The sequence below is a fragment of the Vicia villosa genome, linkage group LG4, assembly GCF_029867415.1.
Source record: "Vicia villosa cultivar HV-30 ecotype Madison, WI linkage group LG4, Vvil1.0, whole genome shotgun sequence".
Lineage (NCBI taxonomy): Eukaryota > Viridiplantae > Streptophyta > Magnoliopsida > Fabales > Fabaceae > Vicia > Vicia villosa.
The window spans coordinates 182356353-182377126 of NC_081183.1; the positions used below are offsets into that span (position 1 = coordinate 182356353).

General features: G+C 32.4%; 2 protein-coding genes across 2 annotated transcripts; both read left to right on the forward strand.

Annotated features, from left to right (window-relative positions):
• The first annotated feature begins 4419 nt into the window (after positions 1–4419).
• Positions 4420–8505, forward strand: LOC131596282 (uncharacterized vacuolar membrane protein YML018C). Its single transcript, XM_058868892.1, has 8 exons — positions 4420–4805; positions 5821–6219; positions 6312–6526; positions 6848–6918; positions 7011–7112; positions 7485–7602; positions 7697–7832; positions 8035–8505. The coding sequence occupies exons 1-8, from the start codon at positions 4725–4727 to the stop codon at positions 8095–8097; spliced, it is 1185 nt and encodes a 394-aa protein (XP_058724875.1). The 5' UTR covers positions 4420–4724; the 3' UTR covers positions 8098–8505.
• A 5773-nt stretch (positions 8506–14278) lies between these two features.
• LOC131596283 (hydroxyproline O-galactosyltransferase HPGT2-like) lies at positions 14279–19567 on the forward strand. Its single transcript, XM_058868893.1, has 12 exons — positions 14279–14576; positions 14738–14801; positions 15004–15053; positions 15354–15544; positions 16450–16510; positions 16673–16745; positions 17591–17714; positions 17820–17907; positions 18485–18535; positions 18793–18864; positions 18990–19108; positions 19190–19567. Exons 1-12 carry the CDS (start codon positions 14452–14454, stop codon positions 19210–19212), a joined length of 1041 nt encoding a protein of 346 aa, XP_058724876.1. The 5' UTR covers positions 14279–14451; the 3' UTR covers positions 19213–19567.
• The last annotated feature ends 1207 nt before the right edge of the window (positions 19568–20774 follow it).

The following is a 20774-nucleotide window of genomic DNA, read 5'->3' on the forward strand; positions in this document are numbered from 1 at the left end:
CTAAATCTAGCAACATTACTTGGATCCAAGTGCAGGTACATTATTTTTCACAATGTTGCTTATAATATATTTATGCTACTTGATAAAACAATGCACAACTATAGAATCTTATTTGTTTTTCTATGTAGTGCCCGCAACAGAAAAACAGTTACGATTGCGGATACTTTGTATTGAGGTTTATGAAAGAAATCCTTCAGGCAAATCAATTAGAGATTCCGATCACGGTATGAATTTATAACTTAAGATAATTTCATATAATTTATTACATTTAACTAAATGTATCATTCATATTTTGTTTTTGTTTTGTAGTACCTTGACGAATTCCGTGCCACTGGATACCCGAGACTTAAGTTGGAAGAAATAAAAGAGGATTTGTGTCATTTTTATATTAAGCGCTTTTTCATGTAGGATTTGTGTCGAATTGAAGTACTATAATATTATTGATGTTGTAATGATGTATATATATAATATTGGATATTATAATGGTATTATATTAGTATATATATGTATTGTCTTACCGATGGCTGAAATAATATCGTCGAAAATAAATTACAGGTCGAAAATATTACAGGCTGAAAACATATTACAGGTCGAAAATATTACAGGTCGACTGGGAGGATTAAATTACAGGCTGCACATTAAAATACCTCATTTAGCTACTAAAGCGCTTTTTAAAAAAGCGCTCTTAAAGGCCCACATACTAAAGCGCTTCTTTTTAAAAGCGCTGCCAAAGATTACTAAAAAAGAAAAAAAAAAAAAAAAAACATACTAAAGCGCTTTTGTAAAAGCGCTCTTATAGGGGGGGCTATCAGAGCGCTTTTTCTGGAAAAAGCGCTCTTAAAGCCCACCCTATAAGAGCGCTTTTACAAAAGCGCTTTAGTATGTTGCGTTTTTTTTTTAATTTTTTCTCTCACAGGTGGGCCTATCACAGCGCTTTTCTGGAAAAAGCGCACTTAAAGGGGGGCCTACCAGAGCGCTTTTTCCTGAAAAGCGCTCTTAAAGGGGGGCCTACAAGAGCGCTTTTTCCAGAAAAGCGCTCTTATAGGGGGGCCTACCAGAGCGCTTTTAAAAGCGCTTTCGTAGCCTATGCCAGCGCTGGCTTTGGCAGCGCTTTAAAGCGCTGTTATAGGCCAAAAAAAGCGCTTTAATAGCCCTTCCTCGTTGTAGTGCCACCAATTCTACAATCAAGAACCCAACTCTTGATCAATCGAGCCCTTATTATCTGCATCTTACTGAGAATTCATGCACCGTTGTTGTTACACCTCTGTTATCGGAGAACAACTATGAATCTTGGAGCAGGTCCATGAAACGTGCACTTCTCAATGAGAACGAGATAAAATTCATCAATGGCAAGATTACAGATCCGATGGAAGATGATGCATTATTCGACACTTGAGAAGGATGCAATAATATTGTTCTTGCTTGGATCTTTGTGTCCCTTTCTCCGGATATCACTTAAATCACCATTTACATGGACAATGCGGCTTAACTTTGGACAGATCTCCATAATCGATTTTCAAAGACTGGCCATTTGCAATTATCTGATATTCTTCAACAAATTCACTCCTTGGGCCAAGGTGAGAAATCGGTAACAACGTATTTCAATGAGTTAAAAACACTTTGGGAGGACCTAGAAACCCTCAAAGTTCTTCCCACCTGCACTTGTGGTGCACATGCCACAATCAAGAAACAACGTGACGTGGAATACGTTATATGTTTTCTAAAAGGCTTGAATGATAACTTCAACAAAACCAAATCTTAAATCCTAATGATCAAGTTGCTTTCTGATGTTTTTAAAGTATTTTCTTCAATCCCGCAATAAGAACGTCAGTTAACCTCCATTTTTTTCTCTAATAACTCAAACATCTTCTAATGAAAAGTGAATGAGACTTAACATTCTGATGTCAGAATAAAATATTATTTTAGAATTTATATCTCGGTTGGGAGAAAAAACCGAGGGATGACAACTCAGGTAAAAACTAGCTTCAATTTAATTAAATAAAATATTAATCAACATTATTAGTCAGCATTCAAGAAAATCGATGGAAAAGAATATTTATAAAATAATGGCGTCATTTTGATTCTAAATGAAGAACGAAAATGCAGGATATGAGAATCAAAGCTCAAACCTTGAGTTACATTTTTGTCGGTTTTCTAAATAACTGAGGATAAGATTTGATTTAAAAAAAATGACACGTTCCGGATCATTTGATCTCGATTTTTAATTGTCTGAGGTGAAATCGTTGTCATGAAATATATTAATTGTAGTAGTGCATATGTCCAACAAATATTTTTCCAATAATATATTTTTGCTTTCTTTAAAATCTTTATGGATGTTTTGATCATCCCAAATACAAAAATATGGGTTTTCTTTATCATCTTATATTTATATGTTGATGTTGTTGTTTTCGTTGATATAACTGTGTTCCATTAAATGCAGGTTATTCTGATTTCCATTCTTGCTATCATAAGTGTCAACTTTTCTAGAACTTTGAAGGTTTGAGAGGTAAAGAATGGAGACAACAGATTTTTCTTGTATTGATGTATTTGGTAATTCTAGACTTTCCATGATGGCAATAGGACCAAATCCACCTCTGGAAGGGAAGCTCGACACTGGTTGCAGGAGCAGAAACCACAATAAAAAGTAGAGGCAGGGAAAGAAACGCGCACAGAGCAGGCCAAAAAGGATATACAAGAATAGTAAGAAACACTTACTCAGCAATCCTGAGAATGAACAAGAAAAATGGTCAAGACTAAAAAGTAAAAACCCATGAAGGATGCACTCACTTCATAATAATTTTTCTTAATTCAAATATCTTTAATCCTCTTACATTACTTTTTTTTGGCTTAATTGCAACTCTGGTCCACCTATTTTGTCCTTTTTTCGATTTTAGTCCCCTCATTTTTAAAACCACGATTTTGGTCCCCCTTTTGAATTTTCTATTGAAAAAGATACAGGAATAGGAACTAATTTTGAAAAAAAAGACAAAATAGGGGGGCGAAAATTGCACAGAAAACTTAAAAAGGGACTAAAATAATAATTTTTAAAATAGAGAAATCAAAATCAAGAAAAAGACAAAATAGGGGACTAAAATTGCAATTAAACCTATTTTTTTTTTAAATCTCGGCTAACTTTAACAATAAAGTATCTTTTACAAATACTTTGCTCTACAACCGGATCATCTATACCAACATAAATCCACCACCCACAACCTAAGCAAAGGTTGATTTTGTTCTTAAATAAGAACAAATTCATTTGCATAAATTATTTATTTAATTAATTTTTATTTATGGATAAATAATTTACACCGATAAACTATTTTAAAATGCTTCACCATTACTTTTAAAATAATTTACACCGATAAGCTATTTTAAAATAAGAGAATGATTGGTGTCTCAATCATAACTCATAAGTTATAGTCATTCATTACTTCCATTTAGCTTTTGTATGACGAAATAGTTATTATAAATGCCATTTCACCCGCCACTGGCCACAGCCAGCAATTTTTTCATTATTCCTATTTTTATTTTATTTTTGTTGTTAGTATTTGTTTCTAGTTGATTTGTCATTGCTGTAGTGACCCACTAACTAACAAAGGAAAATTCCACTCTATCTTTTCTTTCGTTGCTCCACTTTCTTCACTTTTAATGGGATTTCATCTTTTAAAAAATTTTAAGCTCTCTCATGTTTAGATGATAATCTTGTTATTTGTTGACAAGATGATAATCATTGACTTCTTTTAGGTAAATAAATTATCAGTTTTAATAAATTAATATTAGTGCTACGTGTCAATAATTAAATTTATGTATATATTAAATAAATAAATAAAATATTGGTTTATAATACTAATTGTAGAGAATCTTAAAATTATGTAACTTAAAAATACTGTATCCTATCATTAAAAAAAAAGGCATTTTAGAATTATTAGATTTAGATATTTAAAGTTAACAAATTTCTAAAACATTTCTCAAATTTCCAATAGATTTCCCACATGATCAAATTGTCATCATAATTAAGACAACCGGTTTTTTTTCCAAAATTTTCCTAAATATAATGTATAAATTTTCTCAAATTAAACCTTAAAACCTTCAATGGAAAAATCATCAAAAGAAGTATATTTGACTTTAATTAAAAAAATGAAAAAAAAATTCTTTTCATCACCATCAAAATCAATTTTCTTTTATCATCATTAAAATAGATGTGACTTAAAACTCTCTAAACTTATTGTTTCATCATATTTTCTTATATAGTTTTGATTTCTGATTTGGATAAAAAAATTTAATACCAATAACTAATAATTAATTTTCCATATAAAATAAATAATCATAGAAAATAGGAGAAGAAAAAAAAAAAGAAAAATGCATGACTTTGAATAGAGTAAGAGTAACGTTGAAAATTAATCACCAAATACAGAAAATAATCTTTTTATACTAATCAACGTTTCCCTCTTTTTCTCTTTCTTCCAATTCCAACCATTTTCTCAACCTTTTCTCTTTGTTGCTAGATTCTTTCAACCTCTTTTCTCTTTCAACAATTTCAATTTCAATTTCATCTTCTTCTCACACATACTAGCTTCAATTCAAGCTTTTTCACGCATGATTTGGTTAACAAATTGATATATTCAACGGTGATTGATTCTGCGATCTACATAAAGTTCACACGTTGGATCTCTGCAATTTATGCACTTTTTCCCATCTGGGTGTTGTTGATTTGGTTTTTTCCGATGGGTTTGAGATATAAAGCAGGGTTATTTCTCATAGGTACTGTTGTTATCATATGGGTTACCTCTGCTGAAGTTACACAGGTAAATTTATTTAATTTAGTATGTAATTTTCTTGTTAATTTGGTGTTATTGCTTTTGGTTTATGTGAATTTGGTTGGTTTGTTTTGTTTGTTATGTGTTTTAGAGACTTGGGTGTTTTTAGTGTTGGTTCAATTTAATGATTGTTTGTGGGGGTTATGAGTTGGGATATAGGGGCTTATGTTAATTGTGTAATTATCAATTTGGAAGGTTGGTGAATTTGAGAGATGGAGGGAGTTTGATATGTGTTTGCTTCATGTGACTTGATTTTGAAGGTTTCTATATGTTATGAGATTCGATCGTTTTGTTATTGATATGCTACTCTAAAGTTTGTATTTGAATTGTAAGAGGGTAATAAAGGTGATTTGAGATGGAAAGTTTTGTTGGCTAAGAATGATTTGCAGGTATACGATGTAGCTAATTCGACGATTAAATGAGAATGTCTTTGTGGAAGCATGCTAGGTTCACAAATGGGGAGAATGTGTACAAGGATACTTCATAGGAATAATTGGAGGTCCTGGTTCGATCCCATTTAGAAAATAAATTCCTCTGAGAGGTTTACCCCTAGTAGAAAAGATGGTGGAAAATAGGCTTAGGTGGTTTGGGCATGTAGAGAGAAGACTTGTGGATTCTGTGGTTTAAATGGAGAGTAGATCAGATGAAGAGTAGTCATTCAACTAGAGATAGAAGAAGGCCTAGAAAAACTATAAGAGAAATTATTAAGAAAGATCTGGAGATTGACGAGTTGGATAGAAATATTGTCTTTGATAGAATATTATGACATAATTTGATCTATGTAGCCGACACTGTTGTCTAAGCTTGAAGATTTATGTTTGTAACTTGTAAGTTGACCTTTTTGCTTCAATTCGTATAGAATTTTAGTACCTAAATCCTTATCTAAGCATGGTTGGAGAATAATTTGTTCAAAAATGCCTTTGGAATTTGAAATTCTGATCAAGTGTGCCAGTATCCAAGCTTTATATCTGAATGATTATCTGAAATAAAATTTTCTGTGCAGAATATTTATACAGATTATAAGCAGCCATTTGCAGTGACATATCTCGGAGCTTCTCTCATGGTAGTTTACCTCCCAATAGCATTCATTAAGGATTGGTTCTATAACTTGCTTAAACACCGGTCTTCTAAAAGTGGAAAAAATGCAGAAAGCGGCAGGGATGAGTTTCCTATCAAGATTATCTCCCCACTCAAAGGAAATGGAGTGCAGAAAAACTTTGAAACGGAACTCGTGAATGTGGTTCGAAAAGACAGTGATATAGATCTTTCAAGTCTTGCAGAGATAGCGCCATTGGTGGCTAAATATAAGGAAACCGGTGTGGCAAAGGAAGAAAAAGAACTTACTGCAAAGGAAATCGCTACCTATGGATTTTACATCGCACCTATCTGGTTCGTAACAGAGGTAGTACCGTAATTGTGCTATTTTATTCTGTTATTGGGCAACATATAGGAAATGTAATGGCGTTATTTTGATATTTGATTTGTTGCTTTCAGTATCTATCAAATGCTGCGCTTGCCCGTACAAGTGTTGCGAGTACAACAGTATTGTCATCTACTTCAGGACTCTTCACTCTTTTCATCGGTGTGTTGATGGGTCAAGACACTTTAAATGTATCCAAAGTAGTTGCTGTCTTGGTCAGCATGGCCGGGGTTGCCATGACAACTCTGGGAAAAACTTGGGCCGCTGATGAATCGCAATTAACTGCTTCGTAAGCCCTTTCTATCTCTTTTGAAGACCAAATTAGCTTCATTATTTTAGTAATCTTGCAGAACATGGCTTTCACTAGAATAAATCGAGATTCATCATAATGAATCAATATATACGATGTCCAAATAGATAAACACTAGATATTTGTATCGATTGAGTTCAATTTAGCATCAAATGGAAATACAAATCACATTAATCGTAAGATACTGATAACTATGGTGCAGAATACTAAGGAAATAAATTGCTATCTTTCATGCATTATCACCAGCTTGCTCTTTGTAATACTATTTTTTGGGCGTTGACAGTTGATATTTGTGTTCAGCAATGGACGGCGCTCTCTTGTTGGAGATCTTTTTGGCCTTCTCTCAGCCATGTCGTATGGTCTATTTACCGGTTAGACAATGTCTTACCTCTCTCATTCTACATTTTCTTGTTTCCAGATGATTTAGATGAATAATAACACAACTTCAACATCAATGCCACAGTTCTTCTAAAGAAGTTTTCCGGTGAAGAAGGTGAACGTGTTGACGTGCAAAAGCTGTTTGGATATATTGGGTTGTTTACACTTGTAGCACTATGGTGGCTTAGTAAGTTTTTTGTACACTTGGTGCTTTTGTAGTTACTCATCAAAATCAACTTATGTGTAAGTTATTTCTATAATAAAAATAAAATAAAGCCAAATTGTTTTCATATAAGCTATATATGCTTCTTTCATAATTATCTCCGAGAGCTTATGAAAATAAGCTGAAAGAATCATACAGTCTCATAAGTGTGTATGTTAGCAGATAATTTCAAATAAGTCAGTCCAAACAGTTCCATACTAGATCACAATCATTTTTCATATGCATTAGCTTGGTTCTTGTGTTTTGACAAGTCACCAACATTTCAACAATTTTATAATTTCTTATATATTGCTGCACATTAAGAGATTGCTAATTCTTTTTTTTTTTTTTGCTCAGTCTGGCCGTTGTCGGCCTTAGGAATTGAACCCAAGTTTGCAATTCCCAAGTCTGCCAAAATGGATGAAGTGGTTCTTGCGAATGGATTTGTTGGAAGTGTTCTCTCAGACTACTTCTGGTATTTGATATAAATTTGATTAATTTATGCGTGCGTGCATATAAACACACTTATGCAAATTCTTACATTAGATTTTCTCCGATTTACAATCCAGGGCACTCTGTGTTGTATGGACAACTCCTCTTGTGGCCACTTTGGGCATGTCACTCACTATTCCTCTAGCTATGTTGGCTGATATGGTAATCCACGGTCGGCATTATTCAGCATTATACATTCTTGGCTCAGTTCAGGTATGGTTTATATTTGTGGCGTTAATATATATGTAACACTGACACTTTAGATTGAAAACGTGTTTGATGTCTACCGCAACAAAAACACATGTGCTTACTTTCATTCTCTTTCATGTTCTTAAATTATCACCGGTGTTTATGTGCCTGTGTCAGTGTCGTGTCCATTGTATTGATCTTATTCAACATTTTTGTTGATATACAGGTGTTTGCAGGTTTTGTGATAGCTAATCTTTCAGATTGGATGACAAAGAGGTTGGGATTATAGCACATGATGTTTTGTTGATTAGTTTGGAGACAACACTTATTCTTTTTTTGTTTGATTTATCCTTCCACTTCTCTGATTTAGTGTCATAGCATGCGTCAATATATGTTGAAAACCAAAGCCTTAATCCTGTTTTGTATTTTTTTTTTTTTTTTAATTTTTAAGGAAAGCAACAAAAGAGTGTTGTTTCCATGATGTATTTGTTTTGGGTATATGTTTTTGTTTTTGTTTTTTTTTTTGTATTTTATTTTAGAGTGAGTGAGTACCTTGTTGTAATCATGTCTTTGAATGAGGTGCTAGCACAATTTGTGGCTACACCAGTAAATGGGTTCCTAAATGGAATTGAGAATTTCACTTGAGAACAATATAAAAATGTTCCTTGAACAAATTGCAATTATAGTTATTTGAATATTTATATGTTTCATCAATTACGTATGAGAAAAAAAAAATCTGTTATTTTGTGTTTGTCTAAAATTATGAAAAGGAATTTTGTATTTATCTCTTCTTTTATCAAATAATGGTTTTCTTTTCAAAACCAAAATCAAAATAGTTTTTCATTCTTCAATAAAGGTTAGTTCAAAAATAAATAGTTTAAATCTATTGTTAGAAATAATAACTATAATAAACAAGTTGTATCGATAAATAAGTTGTTGTAAACTCGAGTAGGAGAAGAGAATAGTGCAATAAAATTTGTTTGTTTGGCTACCAATCATTTAGGTAATTTCTTTTCCATCATTATGATATGATTCACATCTCTAAAACCTTAAAATTGTTTTTTAGAAATTTTTGGAGACGTATTTTTAACCGCATCTTCCGTTGTTTTTCTTAGAAATTAATCTTCGAAAATTTTAGGGTTAATCTAGAGATGTATATCGGAAAACATTCATAATCTCATTTATTACATGTTTTTCAATGAAGTTGACGCCATTTTTGAGAATCTCTGTCGATTTTAACTAATATTAAAGTCATAATTACCACTGGACCAATCGTTAGTTGGTTCAGTGGTGATTGACGCTGGACTTGGTAGGGAGAACCACGGTTCGATCCCCCGCAACTACGATCGGAAGCGGGATGAAACCACTTGATGCCAAAACTCGCCCCCGAACCGGACTAAACCGGTGGTATAAAGCCAAAAAAAAAATCATATGAATTATATCCATGTGCTATGGCCCTTGTGTTTAACATATGGAACAAATGAAAGAACAATACCAACTTATTGTACTCACACCAAATGAAAGAACAATACCAACTTATTGTACTCACACCAGTATTGTACAAACACTCGTATATAGGCATTCCACACATCTTAAACCGACTACAGACACACTTATCATTTTTGGGGAGCGTCACGTTCCACTGTAATGACGACCCCACATATTGGTATGCAAGTTATATCCTATCCTCATCCAAATAGAAAGATCAGATTCCTAGGGCTTCATCATCCACCCAATAATAATCCTCGACATCAAGAGGCAGTTTTAGAGTTAGCGTTGACACATTTTTTCTCGTGTCTTTTTTATTGTTCAAAGACAAAAAATTCCTACCATAATTCAAACATATGGGTCGTTCCTCCAATATTTTTTTTAAAATTTATCATAAACAATTTTATAAAACCAATTTTTCTTATTGTACACTTAAATAACCAAATAAATGAAAACATTGTTCTTAATCAATTAACCAAATTTTCTTAAATTATATAATTTTTTTTAGTCTGTAGTACTAAACTATTTCTCCCCAAACCCTAGTGGGGCTCAAGCCCACACAAATCACTAGTTTAGTCCCAAGAATCAAGTAGGCTATCCCACTATAAAATAAGTTGGTTCTACTATTTTATAGTTGTTTAACATTCTATAAAGAAAATAGTATTTTTTGTTAAAAATTATTTTCTTTAAGAACTAATTAAAGTAACTTTTCATTTTTAACATAAGAAATCAGTTCTTAGCAAAATTATTTTTGAAAAACTTACAAACAAACATTACCAAACCATTAAAAAAAAAGATATTTTAAGAGTCTTAAAGAATGAAAGACTTATTCACAAATAAAAGCTAGTACCAAATGTAGAAAATACTCTTAACTCAAGTTTTCACAAATACAAAATTTAGATATTCTGTACAATATAATAATAAAACAGTTACACTAAATAGTAAATAGAGAGTGTAGGAGTAGAAATTAGTGCACCCAATTTTATCTTGGTTTGGCTACCAACCATTTATTGTGAACGCCCTATCTTCAAGGTTAGGTTTAGTCAGTGGCGGAGCCATAAATTTTAGAGAGTCTGGACAAAAAGTTTACACCTTGTTTTTACTAATTTTACATCATGTTTCTACTAATTTTGCTCTTGATTTTATCTAAAAAAAATCTCTTGATTTTGTCCAAAAATTTCACACCATATTTTTACTGATTTTGTCATTAATTTTGAGCGCAGACGGGTGTCCGAGTTCGCTTGACTGTAGCTCCGCCCATAATTTCGAGTACCTTGCCTTTTCTAACTTGTACTCTAAAAAAGATGATAAGGAAATAAAGAGTATTTCAATTGTCTTTAGTTTTTGTTAGATCTATTTATAGTGAACAATAGTAAATGTTCAATTGTAAACGTGCGTGCCCTTGAGGAAACTAAAAAACTCTAAAAATTCAAATAGTTTTTTTTTCACTTTAGTTTTTATATTGGTTTATTATAATATCTATAATTGAGTTGAAATTTCAAATTATTATGCATTTATTTTATTTTATAACTATAAATTTACTATACATTGATTTTAATGTTATTTTTACTAAAGATAATTTATTCAATAAAAAATAAAATAAAAAATGAGGGACATAAAATATAATCCCTCAAAAGCTAACAAAATAATAGTTGGACATTTTCAATTTATTTCTTAAAAAAAAACCCAAAAATTTTAATGTTATTTATTGCGTGGAAAACTTAGATAATTTCTCATATTGACAAATTAATTTTGCTTGAACTCTCTAATTTGACCACATAGTAAAAATCATCATTTTCATACATTTCAATTTGTATTACTCTTACCTTCTAATTAAATTTAAACGCCCATGATTTCTTGTTTGATTTTATAATATATGGAAAATTATAATGTCGCTATAAAATTATAATAGAAAAGAAGTAAAAAAAATTATAAAATTAGGGAAGGTCTAATCAATTATAAATTTTTGAAAGCATAAATTGCAAGAAGACTAAAAAATGAAAATGATATCATTCAAGAAAAAAAGTCGAAGAAGATAATTAGCTGATTGGAGTTTTATCAACAATATAAAACTCTTATTATTATAATATTTAATAATAATGATTAAATATGTATATCTTGAAGCACCAACCGTCAAAGACAAAGAGGGGAAAGATGAAACACCAACCGTTAAAGACAAAGAGGGGAAAGATGAAACACCAGCTGGTCTATAACACTGTAGCATAATTATTTTTTTTTAAAATTTTTTTGTTATAATTCATTCATATATAATTAATTGGGTTGGGTCTGTCTGGACCATTGTGTACTCATCTATTTTAGTTTTCACACCCTTATTTTTATTAATTTTGCCCCTAATTTCGTCCAGAATTCGACTATTAAATTGGGAGAAATACAAAGAAAATAGGGGTTGAGCCCGGGCGCGTGCCCGGGCTTGCCGGGCTATAGAACCGCCACTGGGTTTAGTAACATTGTTCCACTGTAAAAATATAATTTTTATCCTTTTTTTTCTTTTTACGGTGAAAAACTAACTTTCAAACGAAAAGAGGAAACGGTTACAACGGACTACATAGAAGGATAACCACCAAACCAAGTTTTAGAACCATACATGTGCCCCAAACCCACCAGGTTATGAGCGTCCACATTCAAATTTCTGCTAATAAACAAAATAGAACCTACATAAAAGTTTTTTAACAGGATCCTACAATCATTTGCAATTGGTTCGAAAACCGCAACGTCTACAAGAGAATTGATGCAGTCCACCACCACTTTCGCATCGGATTGAACCATGATATTCCTAAGCTTGAATTTATCGGCTAAGGAAAGGCTCCAACGGATAACCCACAACTCCGTCAGTCCCGGATCAACAGACAACAACTCTCTCTTGCTGGCAGCAAAGAAAGAACTTGAAATTTGATTTTTGAAAAAACTCCCGCGTCCACCTGAATCAACGTAAAGTCCGCTGGCATATGCGTTTTTTTACTTTAATAATTTCCATGTGATTGCTTCCCTAAAACACTTGATTTTTCGAATGTAGATAAAATGAAGTGTTACAAGATGATGCTTCCAATGAAGAAGACATATATGACCACCCATTCACATGCGCAAGCCATTCATATGAAGGAAATATGAAGAGTACTAATTAAGAGGTCCCTTATTATTCAGCCCATTTAAACCTTCTTATTACGTCTAGGATGAGGGTGCAAGGTTCTCAAAATCCCCCCGTGACATGGGTTGCTTCACACTCACCGTCACTCGCGACTAACTCAATTCTTCTAAGGGGTATTCCTTTGAAATCTCTCGAGTCATCATAGCATTCCAAGTTGGAATGTTTCTCGAGAGATTTCAAGATCCTGCTTATTCGGCCATTTCCAACCTTCCTATTTCGCTCTACTTGGAAAGATGGTGTCAATGAAGGCTGGTTATGGTTAACTCCCAGATCATCGTGTGAGGTTGCCTTGGGTAGAGGAAGGTCCCTGGGAGGAGCATACTATAAGCTTTCTTCGATTCAGAGCACTCTTTTAGCCAAAGAGTGTGAATGTTATTGCCACGTCAGGTTATAGATACTACGACCTCCGTTCCTTTATATAAGAGACAATTCATTTTTCTAGATTCATTGAATAATTAATGTATCTAGTCAATATACATATCAGATACATTGATTATTCAATAAACCTAAAAAGTGAAATGTCTCTTATATAAAGGAATGAAGATAGTATTATCTAAGTCATTAGCCCCTTGCATACCTAAAAAGACTTGCAGCTGTTGGAGGCATTGAACCATCTCTTATTCGGGAACCAATGGTTGCGATAGAGGCTTCTTAGATGTCTAGCATTTTACTGGTTATTGAAAAGTTTAGAAAATAGGAAGGACTTGGGATGTGCATTGGTCGATTGTCAGAGGGATTATATTTTATAGTGGAGAAGAAGAGTGAGAAGTCACCAGGACTGGATCATCCTCGACGGTAAGAGAGAGCAGAGTATTCCTCGTGAGGTCGGGAACATTGATTGTTGTAGTGGCCACAGTGACAACGATGTGTTAAGAGATTGATCGAGTATCTTTCGATGTCACCATTGTTTCACGAGTTTTATTGGTGATTTGAACGGGCGAGTGATTGTCGAATTACGACAAAGAGACAATGATTTCACGTGGAATTTCGCGGGAATTAGATGTTAGATTCTCACAGACGACGTCATTGTTCTGTTTAGGAACCATATAAATAATTGATGAATGAGTGATATAGGATTCATATGCATTGGAATGTGGTTCCAATGCGGAGGAGTGAGATAAACTTGTAAGGTTAACACCTTAACGCCCAAGTCAAATGAATGAATGAGAAGTAGTTTGAGTGTGAGAATGAATAGAATACTTGATCTTACGAGTGTAGAGTTTTGTAAAGTTTAGAAGGGTAAAGTTTTGTATAATTTAGAAGGTTAGGAGTTCTTCCGCTTAATCTGACATTTCGAATTGATTGTTGTTTGATTAAATCAAACATTAACACAAAATTAGAATTACATGTGTCGCACCCGAGTGAAACTTGGAATTTTCCCAATTAATTAGGAAAATTCCAAATTAAGTTACAAATTAATTTGAGAAAATTCTAAATTAATTTTTCAATTAATTGGGAAAATCTTAAGTTCATGGAATCTTCCGTAGCTACAACGAAAGGGTTTGAAAAGAGAGTGTTTCGTAGATGTATTTACGGAACATTTTGATTTTCCTAATTAATTGGGAAAATATCAAATTTTACTATATTTTAACGGTTCCATAGATGTATCTACGAAAAAAATTAATTTTTTTTTTAAAATGGGATGCTTCTGAAAGTGCATCTATAGAAAAAAAAAAAAATTCGCGAGGTGCATAAGAGAGATGGGTGCATTGAAAAATTTGTCTTATATTTATCAATTTTTCTTATATCTCGGATTCTTATAATGAGATAGGAACGGAGTGATTAATAATGAACAGCAGTTACCTTGTTACGCAAATGAAATCTTCAAGATAAAACCCCTCTCTATTTTTTTTTACCCATAAGAAATAAAAATAGTACCCCTCTTTGTACGTTAGTTAGCACTATAACAGTGACACAGTTCATTCATGATTCGCATAATTTCAATCGAAATCCTGAACTGAAAACGCACAGAACCTTCGCGTGTAGAAAATGGATACATTGCCGACGACGTCGACGGCGAAGAGAGGAGCAAGATCGAAGGTCGCTCAGACATCAAAGCCTTCTCTCCTCTTAGCCTTCTGCTCTTGCGTCGCCTGGCTCTACGTCGCCGGCAGGTCTCAGTTTTCATCATTATCTATTTTTTTAAATTGATTCCGATCCGATTCATGATGGAAATACTGATTGCAATTCAATCCCTAATTATTTGTGCTATTCGTTTTGAATTGGTGATCTGAAGTTGAAATGTTAACGGATTCATTATTTTTCTAAATTTTAGGTTATGGCAAGATGCAGAGAACCGGAATTTACTTGCAAGTCTTCTTAAGAAGAACTCAGCTGAGGTTTTCCTTTATTTTCAAATTCTAATTTTCAAATTCCTCTTTGTTTGCTGTTACTTTTAGCTGCTGATTTGTTGCTATAAATTATAGCACTATTGATTAATTACGGTTGAAATTTGAAATTCATATTGGTTTTGGTCTATGCTACTTTTCAAATTGTTTTTTGGTCTATCAACTTATGATATTGCCACTTTTTTGTTGCTAGAGACCTAGGGTTCTCACTGTGGAAGATAAGTTAATGGTACTAGGGTGCAGGTAATTTTGCTCTTTTTTTGTTTTGTTGTTATTTTATGTTATATATATTTTTAGATTGGTTTGATTTTTGGATTTTGGTGATATTTAGTTTGTTTTTGTTGTTGTTGTCAATTGCTGATCGCGCGTAAAATAGTAGTTTGTTAAAATTTTGCTGCGCTATAGCGTTGTAGCACATATTTAACAACACTTTGTAATAAATGAAGTATCACAAAAGGATATCAATTTCTTCAAATTCTGCTATTTGACAACACTGTTTTTTCTGATGTTGTATTGTATGGGTTTGTGTATGTTTTTTATTAGGGATCTGGAAAAGAGGATTGTTGAAACTGAGATGGAATTGACATTGGCCAAGAGCCAAGGGTACCTCAAAGGGCAACGGCAGCAAACCGCGTCTTCTTCTGATCGTAGGCTTCTTGCTGTTATTGGAGTGTATACTGGATTTGGAAGCCATTTGAAAAGGAATGTATTCAGAGGGTCTTGGATGCCTAGAGGTATGTTTGGAGTTTGTAGAAATTCACTAGTTCATGTAAAAAAAAGTTCTGCTATAGTGCCTTTTCGTAGTTACGAATGAGGTCTGAGACTTTGTTTAAAGAAAGAGAGGGAGGGTAGGCTAACGTAGAGGAAAATTGGTCTTGGTGAGACTTGATCTAAGACTCTACTTTTTTACTTAGTCTTTCTTGAGATCAATTTCATTTGCTAAGAGGTGGACTTTTTTTTTTTAGTTTGATTTAGTAGAAGACAATGATCTTAATTGCATTTTAAATTTGGGAGTGACTTTATGCCTCTTAATTTGAAATTGAGAGGGATTTTGGCATCCTTAAAAGTTTCTTGAAGATTGGTTTTTAATTTTAGACTTTGATGGTTTATTGTCATTTTCATTATTTAAGGATTTATAGTTTTCTATCTTTACTTCCATAGGATAAGTTTTAGTATTTTGTGTAGCAAATGTTAAAGATATAATGCACTGCAGTGCAGGCATTATGTTAATACATCTTGTTAATTTTTTGTTATTATTATGTTCATATTCACATGTGCTTTATGCAACTTTTCCATAATAGTTTTGGTTTAGTAAGCTTTTTAAAAAAAGTATTGGTTTAGTAAGTCAAACCTAGACTTGATATATTACACATGCTTTTTTGAATAATGAGAACATAATCAGTTGGTTTTCCTCTAGTCTTTTGTGTTTCTCTAAGAAGGAAATTTAATTGTGTTATACTATTAAGAGTTTTTTGAACGGAGACTGCGAATCTAATATGAAGTTACATGGTAAAAGATAGAGCTAATTTTATGCTTCTCGACTAGTACGTTGGGTTTGATTCAGTTGAGTATTATTTGGATGGTTATCTTCTTATGTTAGTTATGTATCACAGACATTTCCTCTTCTCATTTATGGTAGGTGATGCCTTGAAAAAACTTGAAGAAAGAGGAGTCGTCATACGTTTTGTACTTGGTCGGAGGTTTTTCCACGCACTTATCCTTATTATAGCTATTCTATTAATACATATTTTCTTGAACATTTAATGATTAGTTATCTGCTCTTATTCCCTTGGCAGTACTCTCATTGTCTTAACTAGAGGTGTTTTGAACTTTTATTTGACCTAAAAATTTGTAATTAACAGTCCTAATCGAGGTGATAGCTTGGATCGTAATATTGATGATGAAAACCGCTCAACAAAGGATTTCTTGATTCTTGTAAGTAACACTTTGCCGGAATTTAAATTAGCTCTATCTTTTATCATGGATTGTGTGAGTGGACTGGAAGCACTGAATTGATTTTAAATTTTGGCTTATTATAAATGTTGGGCAGTTAAGAATCAACATGAGAATAAAGTAAGTGTAGCAGAGATGAGGACGTTGTGTTGGATGTGTGGTAAGACTAGACATGATAAGATTAGTAATAACAATATTAGAGTGCTGGAGTAACACCTATAGTAGAAAAGATGGAGGAAAATAGACTTAGGTGGTTTGGACATTTAGAGAGAAGACCTATAGATTATCTGATAAGGAGAGTAGATCATATGGAGAGGAGTCAAACAACTAGAGGTAGAGGAAAACCTATAAAAACTATAAGAAAAGTTATTAAGAAAGATCTTGAGATTAACGATTTAGTTAAAAACATAGTCTTGGGTAAAACATTATGGCGGAAGTTAATCCATGTAGCCGACCTCACTTAGTGTGATAAGGCTTGGTTGTTGTTGTTGTTGTTGTTGATAGATGCTTAATATGTAGGGTATTAACCATCGATGGTTATCTAATACATGTATTTGCAAACTGATAAATTTCCCCTCATTTAAAATTCACATTTTTTCTTAAATCTTCCAACCAATCTTAGGAAAACTTGAAGCAATGATGTGGTGATTAAAAAATATTTTTCTGGTAGAACTAAAGTTTTGATGGGAAAGAGCAAAGCACAACTATCAACAAATGTGTTTATCAATGCTTTTGTAAATAAAATAATGCTCATTCGAGCATGCTTCCATCTCATTGAACCTTGTTAAACAAGCTTAGAGCTTGACCATTTGATTTTGTTATTATAGGAAAATCACGAGGAAGCTCAAGAAGAATTGCCTAAAAAAGCAAAAATATTCTTTAGTACTGCAGTTCAGAACTGGGATGCTGATTTTTATGTGAAAGTTGATGACAGTATTGACATTGATCTGGGTAAAGATGGTTTAATAATGAATACATGTATTTAGGAGATTTTGTTAAACTAACTGTACTTTACCATCTGAAATTGAGTCTTAACTTTATTCACTGGCCTGACAGAGGGTTTAATTAAACTTCTTGAACATCGCCGTGGCCAGGATGGCGCATATATTGGATGCATGAAGTCAGGAGACGTGATAACAGAAGAGTACTTTCCTTTATCCGAATTAGTTTTGATTATTTATTTATGATAATAGATCTGAGGAAATATTTGCCAGTCTTTATGTGCTGTAGAGGGTCCTGAAGATTTTGTTTTAAGCTGTCTAAATTTTTTAAAATTGAACTTGTGTTGAATTAATTGTGTTGAATTTTATTCACTCTTATCTGTTATCCATTTTTTGTCGAGCTATTACTGTAGGTTTTTATTTTAGTAAATACTACAAAGTTACCATATTTGTGGATGTCACCGATTATCTTAATTTTCATCCCTTTGTAAGTCTTTAGGCATATCTCACTTTTGCCAAGAAAATTTGCATTCCCTGGTGTTTAGAGGTTCCCATCCAATATCTTAATTTTTATTGAATAATGAATGTTTTTATTTTGAATTGTCATGCGCTTAATCTTTTCTCCCTGAATACAATTATATTTCTTTATCGCATGCTATTTTCTCCTTCATCATAACTACAATATCATTTTGTTTTATAAAATTTGTACAAGTTTGACCTTTCAATTGTGATTTTGTACTCAACTTATATGCTCTGTATTTTATCCTTTTTTTTTTCCAGGGGAAAGCTTTGGTATGAACCTGATTGGTGGAAATTTGGGGATGAAAAGTCGTAAGTAATATTACCTTTATATGAAAAAATATTTGGTGATTTATTTTGTTTTGTTTATTCAGGAATGATCTTCAATGTGATTATGGCTTAATATATCTCCAGTTGAAACCAATACATTACTATTTGTTGTTTTATCATTGAATGGATAAATTAATGATCTTCATTCTTCACAATATAGTGTTTTATGGATCTCCATATTGAACTGTTTTATTTTTGATAATGTGTATCTCCTTTTGATTGGTTTGTTTTGTTTTTAGGTATTTCCGGCACGCATCTGGTTCTCTTGTTATACTTTCAAAGAATTTGGCACAGTACATTAACATAAACAGGTTAGTCTTGATGATGTTAAAAGTTGTTTTTTTGTTTAACTCTGTTTTCTCTCGAAAGATGCTTTCTTCTATTTTATCTTCCTATCTAGTGATATATCTTTGATCGATTTGAAAACAAAATGTAGTGTATCTTTGAAGACCTATGCCTATGATGACACATCAATAGGATCATGGATGATGGGCATAAAATCAAAATATATAGATGACACTCGCCTTTGCTGCAGTAGTAGTAGTACAACACAAGGTGATATCCCAATCCTCATATTTTTTGCACATACTTAAGCTCACAATTGAACCTGCTTTACTAATGGTGCCCGATTTTCAGATAAGCTATGCTCTGTGGCTTGATTGGCTGGTCGTGATCACATAATACAATGCATCATTCAGAGGTTTGCGGTCAACCAATATAAATCCTTTTGTATACCTACATTGATCTGTTCATTCTTTTAGATGTCAGAATAGTGAAAAGGAAATGATAACTAACGGATTCATGGACTTCGGCCATTTGGAGAGCTCGCCTGATATTTTGGAAGTGCTATGATCATAGTTTTTCTCTGTCATTATTGTCTATATAAAAACTTTTGTTGATGATTAAATATTGAAGAGGAAAAAGTTCACAGAAAGCAAATGTGTTTACTATATACTGTGTATTAATGCTTTGAACCATCCAGACAGCAAAATTGTATGTTTCCTTTTTCTTTTCTTTTCTTGCGGTGCTTTGCTCTCCCCAAATTTTCATACATTCCTCTCTAAAAAAAGGTTCATTCTTTTGTAAGATTGAGATAGGAGAATTTTTTTTTTAAAGCAAAATGTTAAGTGACACAATTGATGACCTGATCACTCACTCAAATTCTTCAACTCTGATAAAATATTATTAAAAAAATGTTTGGAGGGAATGGATTATACTTCAAAAATATCATTAGAAACATGCTCTCACCAAATGAACCTGGAATCATTCAGATCAAGGGAGACAATCTTGTCAACACCCCGGTTTCCTTTATAAGCAGGAAAATCACAAATACAAATTGAGATCAAGGGAGACAATTTTGTTAACACACCGGTTCCTTCTTTATAAACAGGAGAAATTACAAAATATAAATGTTTTGAGAATCTCTTAGAGTGTGTTTGGATGAAGTAATTGGAAAATTTAAAGAAATTTAAAATTCAAAGCAATTCAAATGATTCAATTGAAATCCATTCATTTTTAAATTATTTTGTTTGGATGGAATATTAAGATAATTCATTGTTAGATTTTTAGGGTTATTTTTTATAAAATTTAAATTTTTTGGACCAAATTAAAAAATTGAAAAGTAGGGACTAATTTCCAATTTTTGAAAATTTTAAGGACCAAATTGTAAAATTTTAAAATTATTAAGGACCAATTTGTAATTTTTTGAAAATTTTTAGGGTCAATTATGTAATTTTGAAAAATATGAGGATCAATTTGCAAAATTTGAAGAAATAATAGTAACATGGAGGATGAGAGGAATTTCAAATTCTTTGATTTTTGGTGTCATTTCAAAATGATTAAATTTAACTTAAGATTAAATACTCCATAAATTTCCATCATTTTAACAATTCTTCATTTTTGTATCCAAACAATGAATTTTGTGCACATCATTTTAAATTCCCTCAAAACATTATATTACCTCATTAAAATGCTTCATCCAAACACACTCTTAGGCTATGTTTGGGAGTTTGGAGGGGAGGGGAGGGGAAGGCTTCCAAAAATAAAATTTTAAAAAAGTGTAGGAAAATATTTGATATTTTTTGAAAAAATAAATTTGTTTAGAATGATAAAAGAGTTATTATCATTTCTAAATTTTTAATTTTCAAAATAGTATAACAACCTAAAAGATATATCGAAAATTTATGTAAGCCCTTCAAAACCCTCCAAAACCCTCCTTCAA